Consider the following 24,543-nt stretch of genomic DNA (forward strand, 5'->3'; position numbering starts at 1 on the left):
CACACGCATGAGCAGACCCACTAACTGGGGTAATGTAATAGGCCGACACTAGATCTGTAAGCCCAGATCACCCCTGAAATGAAGTTCATAGCGCAAGTTCAGTCAGGAAGACTCTCTTCATCATTGTTTAAAGCACGTCATTCACCAATCATCTCTCTATCTGCCTCCCTGATCTGTCCCTCTTCACCCTTCTCCCTCTCTCCCTCTCTTTAACCTCCCACTCTGGCCAGGTGATTAATAGAGCGCACCTCCCTCCCTGCCGCTCTGTCCCTCACCTACCACGGCTTAGCAGAATATTTAAGTGGTTCGTCTCTCCTCCATCTGCCCTTCAGATCGACTCTGGCAACCCTCCTTCTCCACCGCCACCACCAGGTCTTAGACCCGGGGAGACACCTGATTCTAGCGGCCTCCCCTTCTGCTCTTTCCCCCTATTGGATGTGCTCATCGCAGTTTACCTGCTTTATACAGTTCAGTAAACCCTGGACATGTCGCACAGTATTAGGTTGAACTGATTATGAGCACCTGTAAGTTATGTCAAAGGGTTTTGTAACTTTCAAACAGTTAAATGAGCGAGGAGAATCTACACAAAATGGGTTAAAACAGGTTGACTGTATAAAAGTAAGTGCTCAAGTAAAGGATTGAAATTGTGTTTTGCGTTGAAGGTCTCAGCTCTCTGAAGCAATCTGGAGGTGAATGTGAAAAACGTGTCCTAATTGCTCCTGTTTTACCTGTTAACTTTATTTGTTACCACAGGCCTCAAATCTGGGACCCGTAACATATGCACTATTGTGCACAGAAGGCACATGTGAACTGTATCACTTTTTTTTCCAAGGAATATGTGTTAGCACATTTGAAAAAACAAAATACACGAAAGAAGCCATGGGAAACAGAACAGCATCTGTCAGTCTAATATATGAGGCCAAATAACGTCATTGCAGGTGTGTAGTAGTCTGTGCTGTTGACTCTATGTTAAATGGTGCATGTCTTCAGTGCAGGAAACACCATGGAAGTTTGGCTTGTTTCAATGCAATGCTTGCTTGGTCCGGCCAAAACAAAGGTTACAGTGAAATTTACCAATCAGCCTATATGTTAAAAAGATCAGCTTTTAATTGAGTTAAATAGTATACAAGTCCACAGCATGCATGGTAAACAAAACACTTAAATACAACATAAATACACCATACATTTCAGTCAGCACATTTTTACACCATAATGATAAGACAGTTTATCAAGTGAATGAGTATAAAGATCCTGATATTGTGTCCTCAGTGTTTGTGGTTCAGTAATAATGTGGAGGAAGAAGTTGCTTAATAAAAAATGACTATGTGCTAGATGGACTGCTGACAATGTTTCAACTACAATCAATCCTTTCTCTAACAGTCTAAGGAAAGTGAGGCATATGTGCAGGCATGTATTAATAAACAAACCAACCACCAATCAGGAGCAAGCACCCAATCAATGACATCACCTGTTGCTATGAAACCTCGGGATGTTGATAAATCCTTGTCATAGACACAGCCAATGCATTTGCATGCACTGAGTATTCTGCTTATCTTTTAGTTCAGCGGGCTGTTTCAACATGATGTCTTTCGTAATGTTTAAAAGTAGGTGTGTGTGATTTTTTTTTTTGGACATTACTCCAGCCTTGCAAAATTGTTGGCTAGTTGTTTCTTGCCACGTTGACATGTATTACAAGAACCTCTGTCCACACAATTCAAATCAGTATGTCCCACATGGCATACTGGTTCAGGACATCTAAACAGCTCAATCACAGAATATCAGTGTTGGCTGTAAAATACAGTGTGGACATTAAGGCAACATTGAATCCAAACAGCCATGTAGTGTTTAACAGACTGCACTCGAACACAACTAAGAGGGCATTATTAGTTAGAAACATGTTACATGCAACAACACAGCACACTGTGCAACTGTACAAAAACTAAAAGGTTGTGTCCGATCATAAACTTCAAGTTGCTCATGGCACATGTCATTGTCCGCCGCTACTAGTGTCACATGGTATGTGCCAAAACGCTGTCAAGGACAAAACTTGACTTTTTTTTTTTTTTTTACACATTACATCTACAAAGCACTTTTTATTTTTTATTTTCAAAGATTATAAAAATAAAAGATGCCACCACACAACACAAGATACACTTTGTTTGATCATCCAAATTCCTCAAGTTGCTAAAAATGGTCCAGGATTAGCTGTCTGATTTGGTTACTCAAAACAACATGAGACTGTAGTTAGAATAGCTTGATGTGGGAGGATACCTAGCGATTAGACATCCTTCTAAGGACCCGGTCTACAGAGGTCTGTCCTCTGTGGACCACAGGAGAGTCCTTCAAGATGGTCTTGTGTTTGTGATGCTCTGCTCCTGTAGCCTAGCAACACGTAGCTGACTCAAAAGTTCATTCTTCAGCTTTTAAAGTTTAGTTTGAAAATTTCTAAGGTGTGTATAAATTTGAAATGGGACAAGCTAGCTGTGCTGTTGTTATGCAATCAGTGTCCTGCATCCTTATGCAACCCCTCAAATAGAGACACTGCTGTTGCCAAAGAATTAGTTTAACAGGTATGAGGAGCCTTCATAAGATGCTTATAGTACCTTTAAGAAAATCTCACACCTTCATCCCCTTTTTTCATTTCTCCTCTGAAGAGCTATTCACTTCCCATTAATGTCCCAACATTCCTGTTGCTTCCTATCCAAAAACAAATAGGCGTTCATGTGTATCTATCCATATTTGTTTACAATAAATCTCCCCAAAAATTGCTGAAACTCTTTCATGGGTGGATTGTGAGATAGTTTAGTTGAAAAAATTAAACTGGATACTCAGGTTTATTTTTGTTTCATTTAATCCCTCTGCTCTCTTTTCCACCTGTTAATCTGATTTCATTGACCTTAAAAGTCATATTTTAACAACAAAACTGGAGACAAATCACCTTAAAACATGTATTTACAAAGCAGAAGGAGCCATTACACTTGACCCCTTCTATTGTCCCCCTCTGTTATTACTGCACCGTTAATCCTCAGCACACAGAGGAACTGTGGGAAAGGGAGTTTAGTGGAGGTGGGGTCACCGCAGAGAGGTCTGGTTATGTAATGTTTTAACCAATGGCTGAAAAAAATGTGTGTGAAGATGTGTGGCAATTCAATCTAGTTAGGTAAAAAAAAATCATCATGTGTGTTTGCTGTCCTACATAAGATCAGGACATTTTCTACTGGTTTGTCCATAAAATGTCAGAATACTTTGATTGATTAATCACAGACATTCAATCAATAATGCAAACAATGATCAGCTGCAGATCTAGTAGACTGCAGATTTCTCATCTTTCAGAAATAAAAAGCTAAAGTTGCACATGGTGTCCATTTACCTTTGGTCACATGTTGTAACTGAAGTCGCCCTTTCACGTATGTTTAAAGGTGTTACAATATATAAGAGTGAAAATAAGTCATTGTGACGTATCTTTTTAAGGTCAGTATGAATCTCTACTCTGTGTTAAAAAATAAAGCACCGTGCCTTTAATCAGTTGAAGCATCAACAGTCGTCTCATGTTAGTGTCCAGTCTGAGCTCGTTCAGCTTATGCATTTAGTGGTGAGAAGTATTAGTGTGGGTGTCAAGCCACACAGAGAGGCTGAGATTATATACTCTACCTTGCAGATGTGTTCATCTACATGCACAGGAGCATCTGTAGTGATGGCTAACACAACACATCCGTGGCAGCTAGTTCAGACATACACACATCAATCTAGCCAGCACCCTCTGATGATGAAACGTTTTACAACACTTTTGGACTGACAGTAAGTCTAAGCAAAGTTGCAAAGTTGTGAGGTCACACATGAATATTTCACAACAAATACAGGGTTGAGCGAGGTAAGAGGCATGCTGTTAAAACAAAGTGTGTGTGTGAAATTAAACAAATGGATATGAACTAACACAAATGCTGGAAAAGAAAACCTGCTGTCATTAAGTTTAATGAATCTGTGGTTTGGTAAGTTCAGGACTTGATGAAATACAAAGCATCATTTCACATGATGTGTGCTAGGACAAAGATGTGTCAGGGGGAGTCCTCAGTGTTGAAGAATCTTAGAAGGCATCCTCTGTGTGTTTAAAAAGCTCCTCTCTTCCTTATCAGCAACATCCTGACAGTATAGCAGTCTCTTGTCGCTGCAATGTCTGTCTATGTATCCATACCACATACGACAACATAAACCTCCCACACACATGCAGGGGTTTCTCAGTTCAAACTTACACACACTAATTTCACAAAGTTTACTCTGTTTAGTGGCCAAAACAGACGCAACTATATTCTTAGAAATCCAAAGATAAAAGTGTATGATCTAGTTCTCTTCCTCTATTCCTCTTCCTTCATTCCTCCTCCCATGCCCTTAGATCCCGCGGCGTTCGGTTGCGTTCACCCGAGCTCTTGCTACGAGCTTTTCTGGCGCTCTCCTGTGCCTGGCGATATTTCTCCAGCATGCTCTTGTGTTTCCTTCTCAGCTTGTCGTTGCACCACATCCTCTCGCAGTATTCCTCCACATGTGGCAAGTTGGACGGTCCGATTAGCTGCATGATGTCCTTGAACCACGTGCGTGACTGACTGATTTGGCCGGACGAGCCTCCCCTGCTGTACGAGCCGCAGGGCATCCAGGCCCTGTAGCTCCCTGTGGATCGGTCTTTGAACGAGTCCGGGAGGCCTACGTAGTCACGTGCCATGAGCTCGTCCACAGTGTCCCCCTGGAGGACTTCAAGGGTGAGGCGGGCCAGGGTCTGCGTGAAACCATGTTCTCGAGAGCGGCAGATGTACACGCCTTCATCCTGAGGGAGGAGGCGTCGAAACAAGAGGCCGTGCTCTGTAGACAATACACGATCATCCAGCTTCACCTGAATGTGTCAAAGAGAGATTTGTTTTTATAGTTTTATATGTGCCATCACTGAAAACAACCTGTGCGCATCGTTTTGGGTTCTGTCACAGTCAAGCATCAACTTCTGGGACCAAGAAATGAAGCCCATGCAGTTCCCCCAGCAGCCATTTGGGGGTGGCTGTAAAAATCAGTCAATCCTTGTAGACCTCCATGTTAAGATTAAGATTAAGATTAAGAAAGCCTTTTGTCCCATAATGGGGAAATTGCATAAATTGTCCAACTTTACAGCAGACATAAACATGTTTACATCCTGGTAAAACACAATAGGTGTCTGCTGATAAATTAAGATTAAGATTAGGAAAACCTTTGTTTGTCCACAATGGGGAAATTGCGCAATTCATTAGATTAGGTGTAAAATTCTAAAAAATTATGGCCATCACTACTTTAAATCACATATATGTCCTGACAGATTATTCTATGACTGCATCACCTCCACCTATTTGTCTGTGCTGGGTGTTAATTGATGGACTGTCAACATCTTAGAGTGGACTCACGCTGGCTTTTTTAGAAATGTTAAAGAAGGTTCGTCCATATTTATTTACTGTCTGTGGTCCGTGTGGTCCACTGCTTTTCCATGAGGCCCTTATTGACTTCATATGCAGTCATTTCTGTAATGTGTGTGTTTTTAATGAATGAAATAACAGCTGACAGTAAACTTCAGGAGGGCCGTGGCAGAGAAACAGAGGCCAGGGTGGGGTGCTAGTTGGTGATCAGCTCAATGTGTTTATTGAATTTTTTGGGGGGGTTTGTTATGTTTTCCTTTGTGGGCCTGACCGGTCCACAGGTCAGATTATAAGGGTCTGCAGGCTGATACCACCCATGTGTTAGCTACAATTACTTTGTGCACTGTCCAAAGTCCACCTATTCTGCTTACATGTTCTAGTGAGAGGTCTAATGATTGTTTTGTGAGAACTAAACAAAGACATAATATCCCACAGAAATTTAACAGCATAAAATATTGATCTGATAACAGTTAAATGGGTCAAAGGTCAACTTCCATGTGACATAATTTATTGCAAAATTTCCTCACGTCAGCTCATCCTCACCAAATGTGTAAAATCTACCAGATGGGGTGATACTTGTTACCATGGTTGCCATGAAAATGGCCAAAAAACTTGCCTCTTGACATGATCTTTTTCGAATCCTAACAGAATTGTGAGTGATAACAAATGGAGAAGTAATCTTGCATCCACCATCCACCTTTGTTTATGTACACCTTAAAACACAGAAATATTCACTGCTGACTGTAATTCAACCTGAATTAGTACACGTTCTCTAGGATTACATACCACATTCTTTTAAAATCTGCCATGTCAGTAAAAGAAAACCACTAAAGAGAGCCCCCAATGAAGTTCAAACAAAGAACAAAGAAAAGAAGAAATTTGGGCAAACAGGATCTAATCTTCACTTCACAGCCTGAGACCAGAAAGAAAGAAAACAGGGGCTGTTTGTGTTGTTTTCTCAGCTTGAATTGTAACAGCCAGAATGTACCATGAAATCCAGTCACTGTTTTTATTCTTTTCTTTCCCTTTTTTCTTCTCTGCCACCCCTGATCATGCATGCACTTTTCTCCCTGTGTAACCACCCCTTCAGATTCCATCCCTCGGCTTCTCTAACTATCCTTCGGTGCCAACACAAACATGGCAGCCTTGTCAGCTAGAGTGGCAGCCAAATGTTTATTTGCAGGGAAACGGAGAGGGGTGGTAATGCCTTAATACTTGCATGGCTGACCGAGGCTCTCAGTTGAGCTTGGTGGAACATAACCTCAAACAGATGAATGATTACTGTGGGTGTGGGTGTACAATTTTCTAAGTAGCTCTTTAAGTCACAGTGGCCAGCGGACATTGAGTGACACTTGGGCTTTCAGTGGCATGTGGTCAAGGCTTGTAAAGAACTCCCTGTTTGTTCAAGAGAAAGAGTGATTGTGTGCTTCGCTTTGAAATACAACAGCGTAATTTCAACCATATGTCAAATGGCTGTCAAATGTGTCACCCACGTGCCAAATTCACACTCAAATCTCACTTTTAAAAGCAGTTATTTCAGTCAGACGTTCAAATCCAGCCCTTAGCGGTCTCCCAAAACTTTCCCCACCTGCCTCCCATGTCACACTTTAATACACATTTTAAGATGTCTGACTGTTCAACTTCCTTACCTCGTCCTTGCGGTCGTCATGTTGGACTAGCCAGGTGACGGCAGCTTGTGGAGAGCGAGGGACACACTCTAGAAAGGTGCTGTTGTTCTCAGTGCCATACACCATCCGGACCTCTGGCACATCAAGGTCTTAAAACAGAGAAGAAAAGATGTGAAAAGACAGTCTTGATAAGAACTAAATTTACCTGTGATACCTTACTTGGGCTGGACAAGAGTGGCTAGGTCCCACCATATCTTTGTCCATATAGTGAATCTACTGATGTCAGCATGCTAAGCAGCATGGACATTAAGGAACTCTATAGCATTAGAAGGAGTAATCCAGTATGCCCTCAGTCCAATAAGAGAGGAAGAATTCCTGTTTACATCAACTTGGCAACTAGTTTTTTTTTTTGTCTCACGGATAGATTGGTGGATCAATTCAACAACAAATGCATTTTTTCGGTCATAGAAAATATAGTAAAAGTAGTGCATTGCATTGTTAATGCGACATTTTCTTTTCCCTTACAATGCAATTATAAAGTATATTACACTTTTCATGTACTTGGCAAATGTCTTTATTAACCTCCACTAGGTGGTTTTTATCTTATCTTCATTATCTTGCATATGTAAAAATGGTGGTAAACAATCCCTCAACAGTGCTGGGGAGGAAGAAGACTGACACCGTTCTCTATTGGCATTAAGCTGCAGTCGGCAGTCGATAAGCTTAGCCTAGCATTAGAATTTTGTCTTATTGCACTGTCCGCCACTGCACTTAGAATTTACTTGTCAGTACATGTTTAGCAAAAAAAAAAAAAAAAACACCCCGGCTTCTTAAACTCTGTCTTCAACAACTGTCTTAACACCTTAACACAAAGAAACCTTGTGTAGCAGAGGTTCACACACAGGGATTAGAGGAAGACACCTCTCATCACCTCTGCTCCATACATACACTCAGGTGGGCAAAAACATCAACACAACTCTTTTTAGCCACATTCTTTTTCTTTTTTTTAGTATGACAGCATGTATTTATGAGTTATATTTAACACAAGTGCCTCATCAGTCAGGGACTGCCAAGATAGTGATTACCACAGCTGAGGCACTAAAGTTTAAAGCCGCTCCTCAGGAAACATGTGTGACATCATATAGAGGTTTGTCCATTGTCATGAACAGCCTAGGGACAATATAATAATACATCAACTTCAGCTACATGTTCCAAAAATAATAAGGGATACTAGAAAAGCAGCTAGTATGGCTCTGTCTGAAAAAAACGAAACAAGAAGTACTAACTCAAATATTGGAACTAATTAGTTTAGTCTATCTAAAAACTAGCTTGCATTGGTATTTGACTGTTATTACTTACCACTCATATTCTGATCCACACACTGCAGTGCAGGGTTTCCATGCCTGATGTCTTGTCTCCGATATCGGCGTTTGCCATTGGGGAGATATCGTGAGCATGAGGATCCATCCCAGGCACAGTAAGGATCTCTGGCTAGGCAGCACTCAGTGCAGGCTTTCCCATAAGTCTCACAGCGATGCAGCTTGACCTGCGCCACGCCCACCGGAGAGCCCACATACAGGGCTTGCTGTGAAGAGAAAAAAGGGACAAAAGCATGAAGTGGGTAACATTTTAGCTGAGATGACAAGAGAAGAGAATGTTAGAGCACAACTGCATCTACTCACCCTTTTTACTGATATATCCAGTGATGTAATGGGAGTTGGCACCTGCAGAAATTATAACAAGCTTCAGATGTAAGAGGACATAAAGGCTTTAAAGAGCCTCATTGGGTCAAAACAAGGTCGTCTTACTTACTTTAAAGACTTGTAGCTCCTCAAGTATGACCTCTTCGGTGTCTAGACTGTTTCCACTGTGTAGTGAGATTACCTTCAACACTGTGCCGACATCTGAAATATAGGCGAATAAAAAAAATGACCTTACCTGGATGGATTGCAGTTTTATTATTGACACTGTGTTGTTTCGGAACAGAGCATCTCATTGGAATGGTATGGAATCACATGACCTTTACCTGTGCCAATAAACATGACATCATACTGCCCGTCTTCTGCCTCGACACGGTCCACCACAATTTGTTTCAGCTTGTAAGGAATGTTTGCCTTCACGAGCACGGGCTGGCGCAGGGCTGGGTACACCGGCTGCCACATCAATGGGTGGCTGCGAGCAAAGTGCAGCACCGAATCAGGGAAGTCCTTGGTGCTGCCGAACTCGCTGCCAGGCTGGTTGGTGATTTTACTGGGGCACTGTTGGAGCAATGACAAAAGAGAGAAAATTTGTGCAGAGTAGTAAAATGACTTGGTGAAATCCTTGCTGGGTTAACATGTGGTACAATGGCAGTAAAGGAAATATAAGGAGGCCGGGAGAGATAAACAGAAACATGATAGAAGGAATTAAACTTTTTTGACCATTTTCCATGTTGACTCTACTTTCCCACCATTTTCCAAAAGAACTATAGCCTCATTATGGTCTTAAACTTCTGAAAGAACCCTCATTAGCAGTTTTATTGTGCCTGAAAAAGGAATGAAAGTTCACAAACACTGTTATGTGCTTGGAAACATCTCTGTAGAAGTAAAGTTTCTCCTATTTGTGGCACTGCAACAATGTGCTAGTGCTTGGCAGAGATCGTATCAGTCAAATAATTAAGAGAGCTGAAAATGAAAGCATTCTGTATGACCTTTGTTTGCTCATGATTCAGACATTGAAGAACAGCTAGTCACGCACAGTGCAAATGTTTTGCACACAGGTATGAAAATGTTAACTGGCAAATAATTGGTTCCATCAATTTCACTGGTTCATCCACTCAGTTTGGTTCATTTATCCACCTATTCACCAAACTGCTTTGTTCATCAGGGTCACAGTAGCACATGGAGAGCAGAACCACCTTGATCTGTGTCCAGGAGATTCTTCCTAGGGGATCAACAGCTGCTCCCTGTCCAGATGATTGCTCCTGGTACACAGAAGGCATCCAAACCATGCACCCAAGCAACTGGTGGCTACTCCACATTGAGAGGAGCAACACAAATGTCTGAACTTTTCACCTGAACTTTTATTTAATGGCTCTTTTTATAAGTGGACAGCTCTAACGTAGGCAGGTTTAAGAGCAGCATTAAGATGAGATCAGATTGCACTTTCTTCTGGAAAGGTTAGCTTGCATTTTTGTCAATATTTCTATGCGAAAGAGACAAAAAGACTATCGATCAAATGAAGATGAATCTCTTGGCTGTGTTCACAGCTGTACTTAGAATTGTCCACTTGTGACTGGACCACCTGAGACAATGCTCGGTATGAACAGGGCCTGGTATGTACTAAATAGTTATCCTAATTTGTCTGTGCTGAAAGGTCGTTTCACGCGTCATTCAAACTTGTGGGTCTTAGAGACTTCCTGATGAGGGTGTTTGGATGAGGGGAAGCACCATCAATAAAGAAAAGTAGCACTGCAGCAGTCAATGAGTGAAATGAAAACATCATTTCAGACTGAGTAAAAGAATGAAACACAAAAGATCCATGAGAAAGCAGTCTGTCATTTGAACACTTTAAGGTATACATACAAAATGCAAGGCCATATGGAAGAAATATTATTACTGCTGCTTATCACAACAGTAACTGAGCCGCACGATGGACGCTCAGTGGTCTGGATTCAATTTCAGAGAGGGGATTTGAACTGTGCAGGGAGGTTATACACAAATATGCACAAACTATTGATGTATAATAGTACACTCCTCTGAGCATACTTTACTAAGTGGCGTTAGTTATAATTCATTGCAGAAGGTGTGGGATGTGTAAGAAAACCCCAGCTCCAACTCACCAACTTCATATGTTCTCCATATTAATTTAATGTATAACTTTGCTGCCAGCAAGGTTTTGTTTTACAGTACATACGGCATTCATTCTTAGCAGCATGCGCTAAATCAGCTAGTGAAATTTTTACAGAGAATCTAAACACATTCTTGTGGCATTTTGGGGCCAGATCTGTGTTATTTTTGTTACATTATTATTCTTTTTTCAAATGTACGTACTCTCATAATTACATTTACTTTAAAAAAATACATTCTTGACATGTCAGCCTGTTTGAAACCTTACTATAAACATAAAACCTAAAGTGAAATATTTCCTCCATTCAGTCTGAACTCATCCAACAGTCGTTTAAGGAGGTAAGTGTGTTTGGCAAACAAAGCTATTCATTTCCATAAACAGGAAATATATTGGTTTGTTACTGTGTAAGTGCCTTGGACAAACTTCAAAGTTCCTACATAATGTGCAGCTGAGGAGAGAGATTCAGTTTTTTTTTTTTTTATTAAAAAATTGCAACATAAGAGTTAAGATCTACTCTGAGACCCTGAGGCTGCTGGTTACAGAGTGAACATTTAAAGTGGGGCAAATATATTAAACACATGTTAGTACTAAAGTCTGAGAAGGTTTGGAGATGATGTCAAATAATTCATCAATAACCTTTGTGATAGAGACAATTATTATTATTATTATTACTATTATTATTATTATTATTATGAGGGCAATAAAACAAAACTGCAGTGATTTTCATTCACAGAATAAAGGGATATGGGTATCAGTGTGGATGATAGAGACTACATCTCTACTGCAAGGAGTACAGTAAGGAGTGTATTATTATTGCATATGATCAAGCTTAAAAAAAGAATAAAAAGGCCTTTGAGGAAACAGACAAATCCAGGTTTTTATTTATTAAACTGTGTCATAAAAAGACTCCAAGATAGAAACAAGAAGCCTTTATTCCTCTCTCTGTAATCTCAGTTTCAGGCCAAGACATTCCTGTTAATCAGAGAGCCAGCAGAGTGAAACCACAGAGGTGTCTGCTCTGCTCTCACATAATGCCTCCATACGCTCTCAGTCACCCCGGTAATGAGGTGGAATTACATGTAAGACATAATCATGTGTACTGCGTTTGTGTGCGGTTGAGAGAACATGACAGAGCTCTGCTGAGAGGCGGGACGTAAACCAGGAGAGCAGTCTCTACAGCTGCACTAGCACATGCTGTATGCATATGGAAAACTTCACTACACTTCATTGATACACTTCCGACCTACTTTGTTTAAGGCCAGAATGTGTTTGGCAGAGAAGGTGGCTGAGGTATCCCCTTCTTTCATAGCAGTTTCAATACAACACAGTCACTAGCCCTTGTCTTATAGTTAAAACATAGAAATGTGTGTCATCAGCATATAAAGTGAAACCGTGCCGTAAAGGCTGGAAACATAGGAGTAGATTTAGGATTAGAGGTGACACTGATAGTCACTCACCACTCCTGGTCTGGGATAAGGGACTCTGCCTTCATAAGCACCCCACTGGTAGTCGGGTCCCTCTTTATGAGCAAAAGGTCCATTGAAGGCTTCTCTGATGTCAGCCATTCGGTAAACACACACAGCATAGCCCTGGAACACGTTACTGTGAAGGACAGAAAGTAATGTCACATCATGAATACATTTACATCATCTCAGCAATGTGTGAAGGAAAGAATTGGAAGTGCATGTAACAGAGGTAGAGTTATTAACCTATTTACACTCAGATTATTGTGTAGATATGTGTGGGTTTACTTTAACTCCACGTACACCCTTAAAAGAAGGATAATGTCAGCAGATGTGTGTGCACTTCTGTTATTTTTAAGGTGTGTTACTTAAAAATTTTTCATCAATGCATCTCTGGAAAACAGCGACCCTCACAGAAGCTGGTGTTAGAGTGTGTAACCAGTAAAGCCAGGTGTCAGTGAGTGTTTGTGGGTTATTTGTTCTGTGCTTTAAACAGACAAAGAGGCTTCATGTGTGTGTACCTGATGGTGCTGAAGATTGCATAAACATCTGGGTTTCTCTCATCCTTGGTCCTCAGCAGGAAAACATCCTCTGTTTTACATGGAAACAAAATTACTGTGTGTAAATATGTTTTGTGTGTGTGTGTGTGTGTGTGTGTGTGTACAGGAGTATGCAGTTACCACACAGGCTCATGGTTTGTGCTTGTAGATAAACTCACCAAGCTGGTTGAAGTGCGTGTCGATGCCATGAGGTCCTGGTACAGAACAGACTAATCTGGCTTTGATGAAGGTACTCCACTTGTTGACTAGCACTCTCTGACCTCCAACATCATTCTGGTGGAGAATACACAAAATCAATCAATAAAGCAGCCACATATAGCCACATAGCCATGTGCGCTGGGTCAAACTGTCACATTATGTGCTTCTGCCTCCTCCTCCTTTCTTTTTTTCCTGCATTATGGGCGTTTCTCAAAGTCAAGTACAGATACTTCCCATGCTGCTACATGACTAAGGCACTGCCTTGTCTGAATCCTTGAATGGATTGATGGATGATTAGATTGTTTTAATATTAGTTCTCTTAACATTAGGGAGGGGACTGGCCTCTGAAGGGACAAGGAAGACCAAAGTTGCCATTAAGACAGTTCTGCCCCCCACCACATGGCTGCTGATGTAGTCCACAGCTGTTCCAGAGGCTTTTCATTTGTTTTCTGCAGGTGACTTACCCATTGATCCTGGACCAATTGCCTCATCTGAGATCTTATAAAGTCAGCCTAGCTCTGCCTGGCTTTTCCCTCCTAGCTTTCAGTTTTTTGCTCATTCTAACTATACTCAGGTTTTCAGGCAAGATTTAGTCTCTCTATGTCCTGTATGATGGAGACAAAGTGATGTCAGCAGCAGTGTCCCTCGTTGGGAAATGGGTGATGTTTGGATTAATGGCTGAAGATAGGGAACGTCTTCCAGGAAATGAATGTCAATGTTAGTTACACAAAAGTGACCTGAGTAAGAATGTGTGTGAGAGTGTGTGTGAATGGAGGATCAGCGGTGATAATTGGGTTCTTGGCAAGAATCACTGTGTGAGGAAGTGATGACATGTATTCAGATAGTCCTGAGAGAGAAAGAGAAAGCTGAGGAGACATTACTGTAATCTATGTGTGAGGGATCCTCAACAAACATGGTGAGACAGAAAGTCAAAACATGAAGGAGGAATTTTGTAAAAGAGTAAATCAAAACTATACAGGCTCAGTCCACCATCTCCAGGGAAACCGCAGCTGCGTGTGTGATTATGTTTACACAGTGTACTCTTTTATGCATACCTGCATTAGCTTGTGCTTCACGCAGCTCTCATATGGTTTAATAAGTATCAATGCGTGAAAGAATGTTACAGATGAAGAATGCTGTGTGCAGCATGGAAGGAGAGAAATTCATATAATTGAGAATATCATGGTGCCTTTACTGTTCTTTAGGGAAAATAGTTGGTTGTCCCAAAAGACATTTGTCTTTTCTACAAGAGGGTTTGGACCTAATAGTAAGATAAACCCATAAAAACATTACCTCCTGTTCTGGAAAGTTAAATCCTGCACACATTTATGAGACAGCGTGAAGAAAAAGGTCCCTAAATCAAATTACAGGCCATAACGGATCCCCCAGAAAACAAGAATGTCCAGAGGAGATCCAAAATCCCTTTTACAAGCTCTTCTACAAGTGAACACACTTACAGATGTCTCATTTCTGGGGTTTTGTTTAGTTTTATTCATGATCATATACCATCAGAATCACATATGTGTCAGTGCTTGACTCTTTATTAATGCAAAATCTCAACAACAAAGGTTCCATAGCAGTGTCAAAACTTACCGCACACACACGTCCGACTCTTGTGTGTATGGCCCCCTCCCTGTCCCCCGCCTCCGAGGCCTTCTCAGTGAAGAAGAAATACACTTTATTGTTGTCTCTGTCGTCATTGTCGGGGATGAGGTGGGCAGCGATAAACTTGGGGTCTGCAGGGACGGAGTGGAAGAAAGAAGAAAAATACTGTAAGTGTGAAAGAAGGACCAATTTAAATAATAATAACTCATAACAACATATTTACACACAATGCTATTGCCCTGGTGTGCAGTTGTTATGTGAGCATTCTTATATATTTTAATATGGAATTGTGTATCAAGCAACAGCACTTTTGTGGCAAGTTATTCATTTACACAGGTAGGACATTGAATCCACAAGAATAAAGAACTTGATTGTACTTATTGTGTGTCTGTAGTTGTGTAACATTACCGTGAAGGAGCTTCTGGTCAGTCTCTGTCCTCATGATGGAGCGATGTCCCATGCTCCTGAAGATCGCAGAATCTCGTCCAAGGAAATCTGCCGTCAGTCCGGTGTACAGCTCCCCACCTAGAGAGGAGAGATCCAGTGACAGGCATTGTATGGTTAAAATTAGAGGTAAGAGAGGAACAGAACAGCTGAGTGAGAGCCTGAAAGAATTTTGAAGCACAGCAGCAAAAAATAAAAAAACACTTGGCACTGTGAAACAGTAAGGAAATGAGAGGAAAATTTTGCAGTTTGGGCAAAGGCACAGGTAAGGAAAGAGGAAATGGGACAAATCTGATACAGAGCTCAGAGGGTGAGCACTTTGAAAAATAAATTTAACATGAGAATATAAAGCAACAAAATGATCCTGTTTCTTAAACAGAAAAAAAAAACATGTTTCAGGATTATCATTAGACATGACAGCAGTTACTTCAGCTGAAAAAAAGAAACTCCACAGATAATGAAGAATTATAAGAGATAGCTTTTCCCCAATACACCTATTTGTTTTCATTTTGTTCATTTCTCTGCACTGTTGTAGAAACTGAATCCAGACAGACGTCTCTCCTGTGACCTTATAGGTGAAAATTAATTCTTCTTATTTTATTTGGCTGCAGCAACACACCTTCCTTTATCACACAAACGCACACTCATACAGTCCAGTCATCAAACTCGGATGGAATGATATGATCTTACAGGCAAATCTAAACAGAGGAGGTTGTAATAAGTGTTGACACAGCCTGGGGAGCTGATCTGTGCGTGTTTGGGAGAAAGCTCTGAATTGAAGAGAGGAGAACATTATTAAGCTGCTAACGGATGAATAGGACAAGTTTTTACTGATGAGTAGGACTTTCAAAATGTTTTTACTGTTTATGCTTAGCATCTTTTCCTTAATTGCTCTCAGGCTGATCTGCATTTTGCACAGAGGACTCAGGCCAAAGTAAAAAACTGATCTTTAATCTCAAAATTAAGGGTTAAGGTTTAATGCTCTTAATCCTACTCTGCCCCCACATTATTTATATGTCTACTGTGTTTTAGATTTAGACAGAGAATAAACCCTGATTTCTGAAGACTGATGGAATTTATTAAAATATACTTTTTCTCCACATTAGATATTCTTTTAAAGAGTTTAGTTTTAAAGAGGGGAAAATACCTAATGTATTTTTTTTGTTTTGAAAAAGTTATTAACTGTTAACTTAATAGCTGTTAAATGGACTTTGACATGTGAAAAGTGAAAATAGACTGAAATAAAAAAAGTAGTTGTCCTCAGTGACCTTTGAATTTGAATAAAAATCTGTATATGGTGACACTGAGTTTTGTCAAACTATTTGAGCACCAGATACTTATCAGTTTATCACTAAGTCAAAACAGACCTGAGGTCAGTGGTCAGAGAGCCAAGGACAGTCAAGAGCTTAACTTTGATCTGGCTGGCCATCTAACACAACCTCGCTGACCAGTCTGCTTCTGAGGACCTCTCCACACTTGTCAATCTGCCTGCCGTGACCTTCCAGTGAACACTTTGGTATGTATTGTTGTGTGTATTGCTGCTGAGATTTGGCTCTGCCCTAAAGTTTTCCCCGCCAAGTACAACACGTTGTGGAATCACTTCTGATTCTGAAACCACAAAGCTGTAAAGAGTGATGTACTGTACACACAAACACACACACACACACAGAGGAAACACACACACCCAGCCGTATGTCAATGGAATAAATTAGTGTTAATTCACAAACTATGATAAATACTTGATGACAATCTGAGAGAAACACCCACAACTATTCACCGTCGGTGTGTAAGTATGTGTGTGTGCAACATATTTGTTTTCCCTAGTTAAGTTAACATGTATTTAAGGATATAGTGCAGCGAGGTGAGAGGTGCAGAAACAAATCAGTGTTTGGCATTTTTAATAGCCACACGTGGCAGATAAAGGACACAAAACTACACAAAGGGCACGGCTAATCAGACAGCATTGTCACAGAAACTTTTGTGGTTTATTGTAAAACTTTTTGGGGTCTTTTAGCCTATTTCTTGGCTTTTATTTTAACATTAACAAGTAATACAGGGAACAAAGGAAGGGACTGGTACATATGTACCAGAGAAACACCAACAAGACAAATTACGTGGCTGTATCTGCTCCATAAACCACCTGAGAAGGCGTACAGAAAGGTAGGAAAAACAATGTGGGACATACCACTGAAGGTGCTGGCAAAGGGGAGGCTGGGGTCGTGTGGAACCTTCCCTCGTCCATTCTCCACATTCGTAGGATCCATGGTGAACACATGCTGGAGAAGAAAAAAACTCAGTTACTCTTCATTCATTCAGACCACAGAATCCATTTATCTCTTTCAGGATCACCTCTCTAAGGTACCTCAGGTCAGGTTAAATAGTATTACCACAGCCAACCAACACAGGCCTTTAATACAGGTCACTTTTGCTGAACTGAATCCATTCATTGCCTGTCTTTTTTAGTTTCACAGAAAACTGTGTCTTTCCTGAGAAAGACGGCACAGATAAGGGGGAATGCAGGATCAGTGCAGTTGCCGGAGTTCCCCAGAGCTTCCTACAAAGTTCCCAGTAAAATCAGCTCTCAGTCAGTGGAGTAATAAAAGCAAACATGGAGCATAACAGATGAATAAAGACAATAAAAGAATGCTGATAGATGCAAATTTCATAACTTCTGAACTCCCTATGAATTTTTCAAGTTCTGTTGTTTTAAAACATACTAGTTTTTTTAGGAAGCTTACATTGTTTTATGTTGTACACAGAAACTTAGTTATTTCCCAAGATTAACAAGGTCAAAACAACAAAATGTTCTAGTTTTGTTTCATCTGACCAATGGCTAAACAACGAGGACAGTTCCTAAGGGGCCTACTAATATTGAACCTGGTTTTTGGTTTGTGTGAAAAATCTGTTTCTCTGTACAAATTAAATGATTAGGGCTTTCTTAAAGGAAATGCTCGCTATACAATGGTAACAATCAGCCTGTTCATTTTAGAACAGCGTTATATTAGGGTCATGGATCTTGGCTGTACGTCGGATCACCATCCTCACAACAGCTTGTGTCCTTACAGTGAACTCTGTGTGTCTCGGTCTCTCTTCCTCTAATAGACAATGGAGTATTGTTACTCGGTGGGCGAGTCTTTGACTGCGCAGAGATCACAGGGGAGATGATGACATTGAAGTCCTCTGGATAAAAATACGGTCAAGAAGCAGAGCGGACAATACACGCAGCACACACATTATGTTTTGTACGTGCTCTAACACACAGTAAGTTATCGTAGATCTCAGGAAATATGAAGACTTCTTTATCCGTAGCTCTTTGAATGTCCATGAAAAGGTCTGAAGGACTTTTTTTACAGAGTTCCCAGCAGACAAAAGCCTGAATGAAATGTATTCATTCGATGACAAATCACTTTCTGGCAGAAGATCACAGCTTTGGTGCAGACATGTGATGATGAACATGTGTTTGTTCATTGTTCAGCATGTAAACACTTCTTCCCTCCCTATCTTAAATTTCTTATTTCCAGCAGCCTCCTGCTCTCCATCTCTGGCTCTGCTGAGGCCCTTTAGCTCGCTCGTTCGTCATCCTCATTCTTTCAGCACCTCTCTTGTTTCAAACATTAACCTCACTGCATCTCTATATGTTTCTGTCGCATGCACGAGAGTCTCTTTGTTTTTCAGGGTGCATGTATGTGTCTGTGTTATCTCATTGTGATCCAAAGGAATGGTGTTGCTGACTGTGTAGCTGATTAGACTGTCAGAGTCACTTAGGCCAAATTCGGCCAAAACAAATACACCAGAGAGCTGTGATATGAAGAGAGAGAGAGAGAGGGAGAAACATCCAGGCCACTCTGTAGTCAGCTGTGCCAAGCAAAACGCATCAGACCCCCACTACAAAACCACTGAGACAAGAGACTTCTGCCTTTGTGTCATTTAACATGACGAAACATTCACTGTTTACTTACTAATTAACCTCTGTCTTATACATTATCTAAGGTTGTGCCTCACATGTAAATGACAGAATAGGTTGCACAGGCGGCAAAAGGAGGTGGAGAGATGGATGCTGGATATAACACAACTCCACACAGGTGGTTGTTTTATGTCCCCTATAGAGAGTCATTTAATATGTTTCGGTCCACCTAGTCCTTAGAAAAAAGCCCATGCAGTGTGTCCCATCATAATAGTTCCTCCATAATTACATACAGTCTTTGCTTTTGTTCAATTTTTTGGAAAAGATCATATTTTGAGTTTAAACTCACAATAAGTCATCGTAAAAGACATCATTCTCTGATTATCTTGGCTCTTTCTTTCAATAATTTCTCAGTTCTTCCACAGGTATTGCTTTCTTGGTGATTTTCACTGGCCTGTTCAACCTACACCAGCTGCTTTTCTATCTACTCAAAGGCACAAACACACATTTCCGCACCAGTTGTGCAACGACTGGGTGCAACTTTTGGTGTGTGTCTCGCTCAAAGACACATCAAAATGCAGCAAGAACCGGGGACTGAACCACCATCCTAACACTCTTCCACCTGAGCCACAGATCTGAAGCTTAAAAAGATGAACTAACACACTTTTACAACTGCAAATGAACATCCTGCGTTCAAAGGCATCACATATAAGTTTTCTCTAAAGCTTGATTTATGCTTCTGCAGATTTAGTGTTGGATCAAAGCATTTGTACTCATGTGCACTGAATGCTGGTTAGTGGTAAGTGGGATTTTAATGCTGCTGTGCTGAGTTTCTGTTTGTGTATTTTAAACATCGTGACTGAAATTGACCAGACCTGTTGGAGTTGGAGCGTGCATTGAACGTACTGCAGCACTAGAGATGTTTCACAAGGCAGATGAGGAAATCGTTTCAAATACTTTCAGATGTCAGCAGATTATCTGGTTGATTTGTTGTCTGCTATTAGTTCCAAACACAACGCGATCGGTTCAGCAGCTGAAAGCTGCAACTCGGTAACTGCCAGTCTGTGAATGAACCTAATAATTGATCACACCTAGTACCTCCTGCATGTAGACAGCTGGGATGAATCCTTTCATGTATCCTAGTGGATACATGAAGATGCATGTAGATTTTGCTGTCTGCCTCTTACTGCTTTTAAAACAATGGTTTAGGCATCAAAACTACTTGGAGTGGATTCTGCAGTATATTCACAGGGGGTCGCTGCTGTAAACACACTGGTCAAGCTGAGCTGTTGAATCTAGGGTGACATAGGGAGAATGAAAAATTAGCCTTTCAGCCTTAATTATATCATCCATCCCTTCGACACACACAATCTCAATCTATAGCCTTTCATCGTCCTTCTCTCTTGTCCTCCCTCGTTGTAAATGTTTTGACAAAGTACAGGCTGATGCTACACGACTGTATGAACTACTGAAAACGAACCAGGGTTTGCCCTTTGAAATGTAAAGATCTCCGTCATTCTGCCCTGACTAAAGCTCCAACACGCTACAGTTTGGACTCCCTTCAAGCATCTTAAAGGCAGCTTAAACAACCCACAGAACTCATTTGACTTTGTGTTGTGTTTGGCTTTGGCCTCACTGGCTGCTCTCTCACCATTCAACTCTCAGTCTATTGAAAGCATGGGAAGCCAGAGCTCTCATTTTGTCTGTATTTGCTTTCATTCTTCTCTGCGCTCTCATTTAGATTTCTATGTTTTGATCCTATTTACATGTGTGTCTCCAAGGTTGGCCACCTCTTTTTTCTCATAAAGGAAGAAGAGGGAAGGAAGGGAAAGAAGTTAAAGAAAAAAAGCTGAAGAGACAGAGTGAAACAGGACAGGGTTTGTTGTGAATAATTATGATAAAGATTACAGAGCAAATGTTGTATGGATTGCCAAATTAAAGGACTATAAAGTGGGTAGAAAGGAATAGATGAAGCCAAATCTGTGAAATTAGCCTGAAAATGGGTTCATTCATCTCCAGTAGGGCTTTAGTCCAAAGGCAACATGCAGGCAGAATTAAATTGGGGATTTATGAGCGATTCATTTTTCATTATGTTTCTTTTATGTCCGCTTTGTGAAACCACATTACCATTGGCTCTCCTATACAGTAGGCCATTGCTGCCCAGGCTGAGGAAACATTTCCCCCACTGTGATGTCATGATGGTCTGTCATCATGGTTAAAGAGAATGAACTTGACATGTTTCTTATTCACTTTTCAGTACATGTTGAGCTTTTAAACACTTCAGACATTCGTCTGAATGAGCCCCTTTTGAGCCCCTTTTGTTTAAATCCTGTCACCGCCCTCTGTGTATGTCATCCGATGACATTGGTTCCCACGTATTCATCTTTATGTTTGAATGTGCATATCTGTCATCCTGTTTCTGCGTATTTATGTGTTCAAGTTGGTGTCATTTGTTTTGGTTCACTGTATGGTGTGCGGTCTTGTCCTCTTCATGTCATCGCCGTAACATGATGGTTTATTTGCACATCTACGATGCTGCTCAGACAGCCGCGTCACTCATCATGGGGACTCCAGTTTATGTGTGCGTAGGCCTGGGGTTTAGAGTGAGACACATAGACTAGAGATCCAGATAGTGGGTTCATTGGAATAAACATTAGATGATGACAAAAGAGTCTTTTGTAAGCCAAAATATGATCTTATATTTAATTCATCAAGTTGTTTAAATGCCTAAAAACAGATATCCATGCCTTCACCTGCAAACATTGACGGTTATTAACTGTATGTTACGCAGGTGCGCCTCGTAGGATTGGCTGATGTTTTTAGCGTTTTATAGCTTCCACAGATGATTAATATTCTTCGTTTTAAAGCGAAACTGCCGAACTAATTAGTTTCTCTCAGATTGTAAAGAGAAGTTAACATAAAATTGCATCAGAATGAAATCTCCTACCCTACCTTTAAGTGTTGAACTGACAATAGAATCTGCACCGAAGAAGCACCGACAGTGAGGAGGTTGGTAGCGAGGAGGAAAACCAACCAGCCCTACTACTGCATCCTTGGCCATACTTGCAAGAACTAATTGAAGTCATTGGATTGAAGAACAACGGTTGTTGTTCTTCAATCCAATGTCAACCTAAGTGCCAAGAACTAATTGCATTTCATAGCTTTTTAAAAAAGCATGTCGAGGTGAGCTGTATTACTGCATTCTGTTGATCATCGTTGGCCTGTAGTAGCATGTATCATTGCTGTAAAATATAATGGAAAGGCTACTCCGGTGTTTCAGTTCAACTTTCTTTTTCTTGTACTTGTGTACTTAAACTTGAGTAGAAATGTTGTGTCAGTAGTGTTTTACCAAACTATTTTTAAACCTCTGTATCTGTACCTCCACTTGAGCAATAAATTTGTGGACGTTTGACACCACTGCTCCATAGTTCTCTTAGACCCTATAAAATTTGTGTAGACAAAACAACAGCAATACGTAGAGAACGTGGTAGCATGTGAGAGATAGGAAGAGTATGTGCATGTCTGCCTCTAACGGAGATGAAACACCTTGGAGGTCAAAGGTCATCCCACCCAGAGTCCAGTCTGAGGGCTAACGGCCTCAGTTCAGGTCAGACAAACAGACGAATGTGTGTTCTCTACCAGTTAACGATTGGTTAAATAAATGAACATGCTCCCTTTGGTGTTGTTCATTCTGACAGGCACCCTGAGAGGACGTGACTGTTGTGCGAGTGGGGGGTTGAGACACACAAGCACACTGATACATCAGTCAGGATGGCTGAGGTGGTTTGAGTTTTGACACACATACAGCTGACACAACCTGTTTCTGTGGTTTCGTCTACACCTGGTGTACACAGTAAATCCTCCAAGTAACACACACACATAAATACATTCCTTGGAGCAAATGAAACAGCTGTGCAACTTTATTATCATAAACTAGTCAACAACAAATAATATTACACTTTTCAGTCCAGAAACAGACCTATAATGTATGTATGAAATTTCCCTGCAATATGTGAGATCATGAGCACACAGGGCAGTCATTGTTGGTTCCACCAATCAGTGTGCTTTCAGGAAGTACCAGCAGCTATTGGCTGGTTTTAAGGGGCAACAGTGGTCTATGAGAATGGGGTTTTTAATCACAATTGGACCGTTAAAGAGACAGATGCTTTATTCAATCACCTGCCAAGTGTCTGTCCTTTCCTAAACACTTTCCAAGAGCGACTTTCCAGATGGTTCTGTGCAAGTAACCATCTGCTACTTTAAGTTACCAATCACCTAATTCCATATGAAATGAAAAATGCTGTAAATGCACTTTCTGACTGAACACACAAGCTACACACCACCACCGCACACACAACTATCTAAAACGTTGGCACTCTCCCATCTCATTTCCCTTACACAGCTCTTTGCCAATACCCAGCCGTCCCCTTTCCACATGCCCAGTTTGACCCCATCCCGCTGGGCCCGCCAGGGAAGCACACTGGGCAACGATCTGCTGAAGCACCATAAGACCTACGAGTCTTAATAGGTCTATTCATCAAGCTTTGTCTTTTAAACGGCTCCAAGAGTGACACTGTGCAGAGGGTCCCTCTGAGCTGAGTGGATGTGTGGAGAGCCAGACTGTGCAGTTGAAAAGATGTATAGAGGCGCTTGATGCTGCAGCTGCCTATAAAGAAACTCATGGCAGAGCTCTCTACTGAGACTTGACCTCAAACTGTGGGGATTTGAGCAAAGACCTCAGCCAGACTTTTGCCTCAAACCAGAGAGAAAATGAAAAATGTCTATATGTAACAAAAAAAAAAGGAAACAAAAATTACATGTGGAGTTCCCCAAGGCTCCATTGTGGGCCCTCTACTGTTCTACATGCTTCCACTTAGTTTATGGAAAGCAACAACATACATTACCTCAACTATGCAGACGACACAGAGCTACAAATCCATATCACTAAGGGACTAAGGGTCTAACATTCTTCAGTCAGGCAAAGACTATACTGTGTGTGTGTGCGTGCGTGTGTGTGTGTGGGTGTGTGTGTAAATGTCCTTCTATTGTGTATTGTGTGTTGGATATTTTAATATGAAGCCCTTTGCCTTGTTGCTGACATGTACCATAAGCATAACATATGGTACATGTTGCTGGCATGTACCATAAGCAAAGCACTTTCCTTGTCTTGCTTCCTAACCTACAGATTATAGTCTTTTAAAAGAAGTGCCCACTCTTTTAGATGTGTTTGTCAGACACTGTTCCACCCTTCACACTGGAAGCTGTGATTGGCCAGCTGTGAGGAGGCGAGACGTCAAGTTCTCATTACACTGTCAGCTGAAATCTGATTTATAGTTTGGTAACTAAATGTAAAACGTCTAAATTGCTACACAGAGCATAAAAAACATGTATAATTTACAGTTTCTAAACATTGTCTTTAGGAAATAGAGAAAGAGAGGCCAGCTCAATATGAGATATAGACACTAAAATATGGTTCTTGCACAACTG

General features: G+C 40.9%; 1 protein-coding gene across 2 annotated transcripts in view; it reads right to left on the minus strand.

The window, feature by feature from the left end:
• Positions 1 to 1,618: 1,618 nt before the first annotated feature.
• Positions 1,619 to 24,543, minus strand: part of sema3bl (sema domain, immunoglobulin domain (Ig), short basic domain, secreted, (semaphorin) 3bl) — an 86,437-nt gene continuing 63,512 nt past the window's right edge. For both annotated transcript variants that reach the window (XM_028409062.1, XM_028409061.1), the window contains 12 exons: positions 17,338 to 17,428; positions 15,117 to 15,233; positions 14,697 to 14,839; positions 13,064 to 13,178; positions 12,867 to 12,936; positions 12,340 to 12,484; positions 9,081 to 9,312; positions 8,867 to 8,958; positions 8,737 to 8,778; positions 8,414 to 8,639; positions 7,076 to 7,203; positions 1,619 to 4,882 (listed from right to left, as the gene is read on the minus strand). In XM_028409062.1, coding sequence (XP_028264863.1) covers positions 4,367 to 4,882; positions 7,076 to 7,203; positions 8,414 to 8,639; positions 8,737 to 8,778; positions 8,867 to 8,958; positions 9,081 to 9,312; positions 12,340 to 12,484; positions 12,867 to 12,936; positions 13,064 to 13,178; positions 14,697 to 14,839; positions 15,117 to 15,233; positions 17,338 to 17,428 — 1,917 coding nt within the window. In that variant the 3' untranslated portion in view covers positions 1,619 to 4,366. The remainder of the gene's footprint in view (positions 4,883 to 7,075; positions 7,204 to 8,413; positions 8,640 to 8,736; positions 8,779 to 8,866; positions 8,959 to 9,080; positions 9,313 to 12,339; positions 12,485 to 12,866; positions 12,937 to 13,063; positions 13,179 to 14,696; positions 14,840 to 15,116; positions 15,234 to 17,337; positions 17,429 to 24,543) is intronic.

This window comes from Parambassis ranga, chromosome 7 (genome assembly GCF_900634625.1).
Source record: "Parambassis ranga chromosome 7, fParRan2.1, whole genome shotgun sequence".
NCBI lineage: Eukaryota > Metazoa > Chordata > Actinopteri > Ambassidae > Parambassis > Parambassis ranga.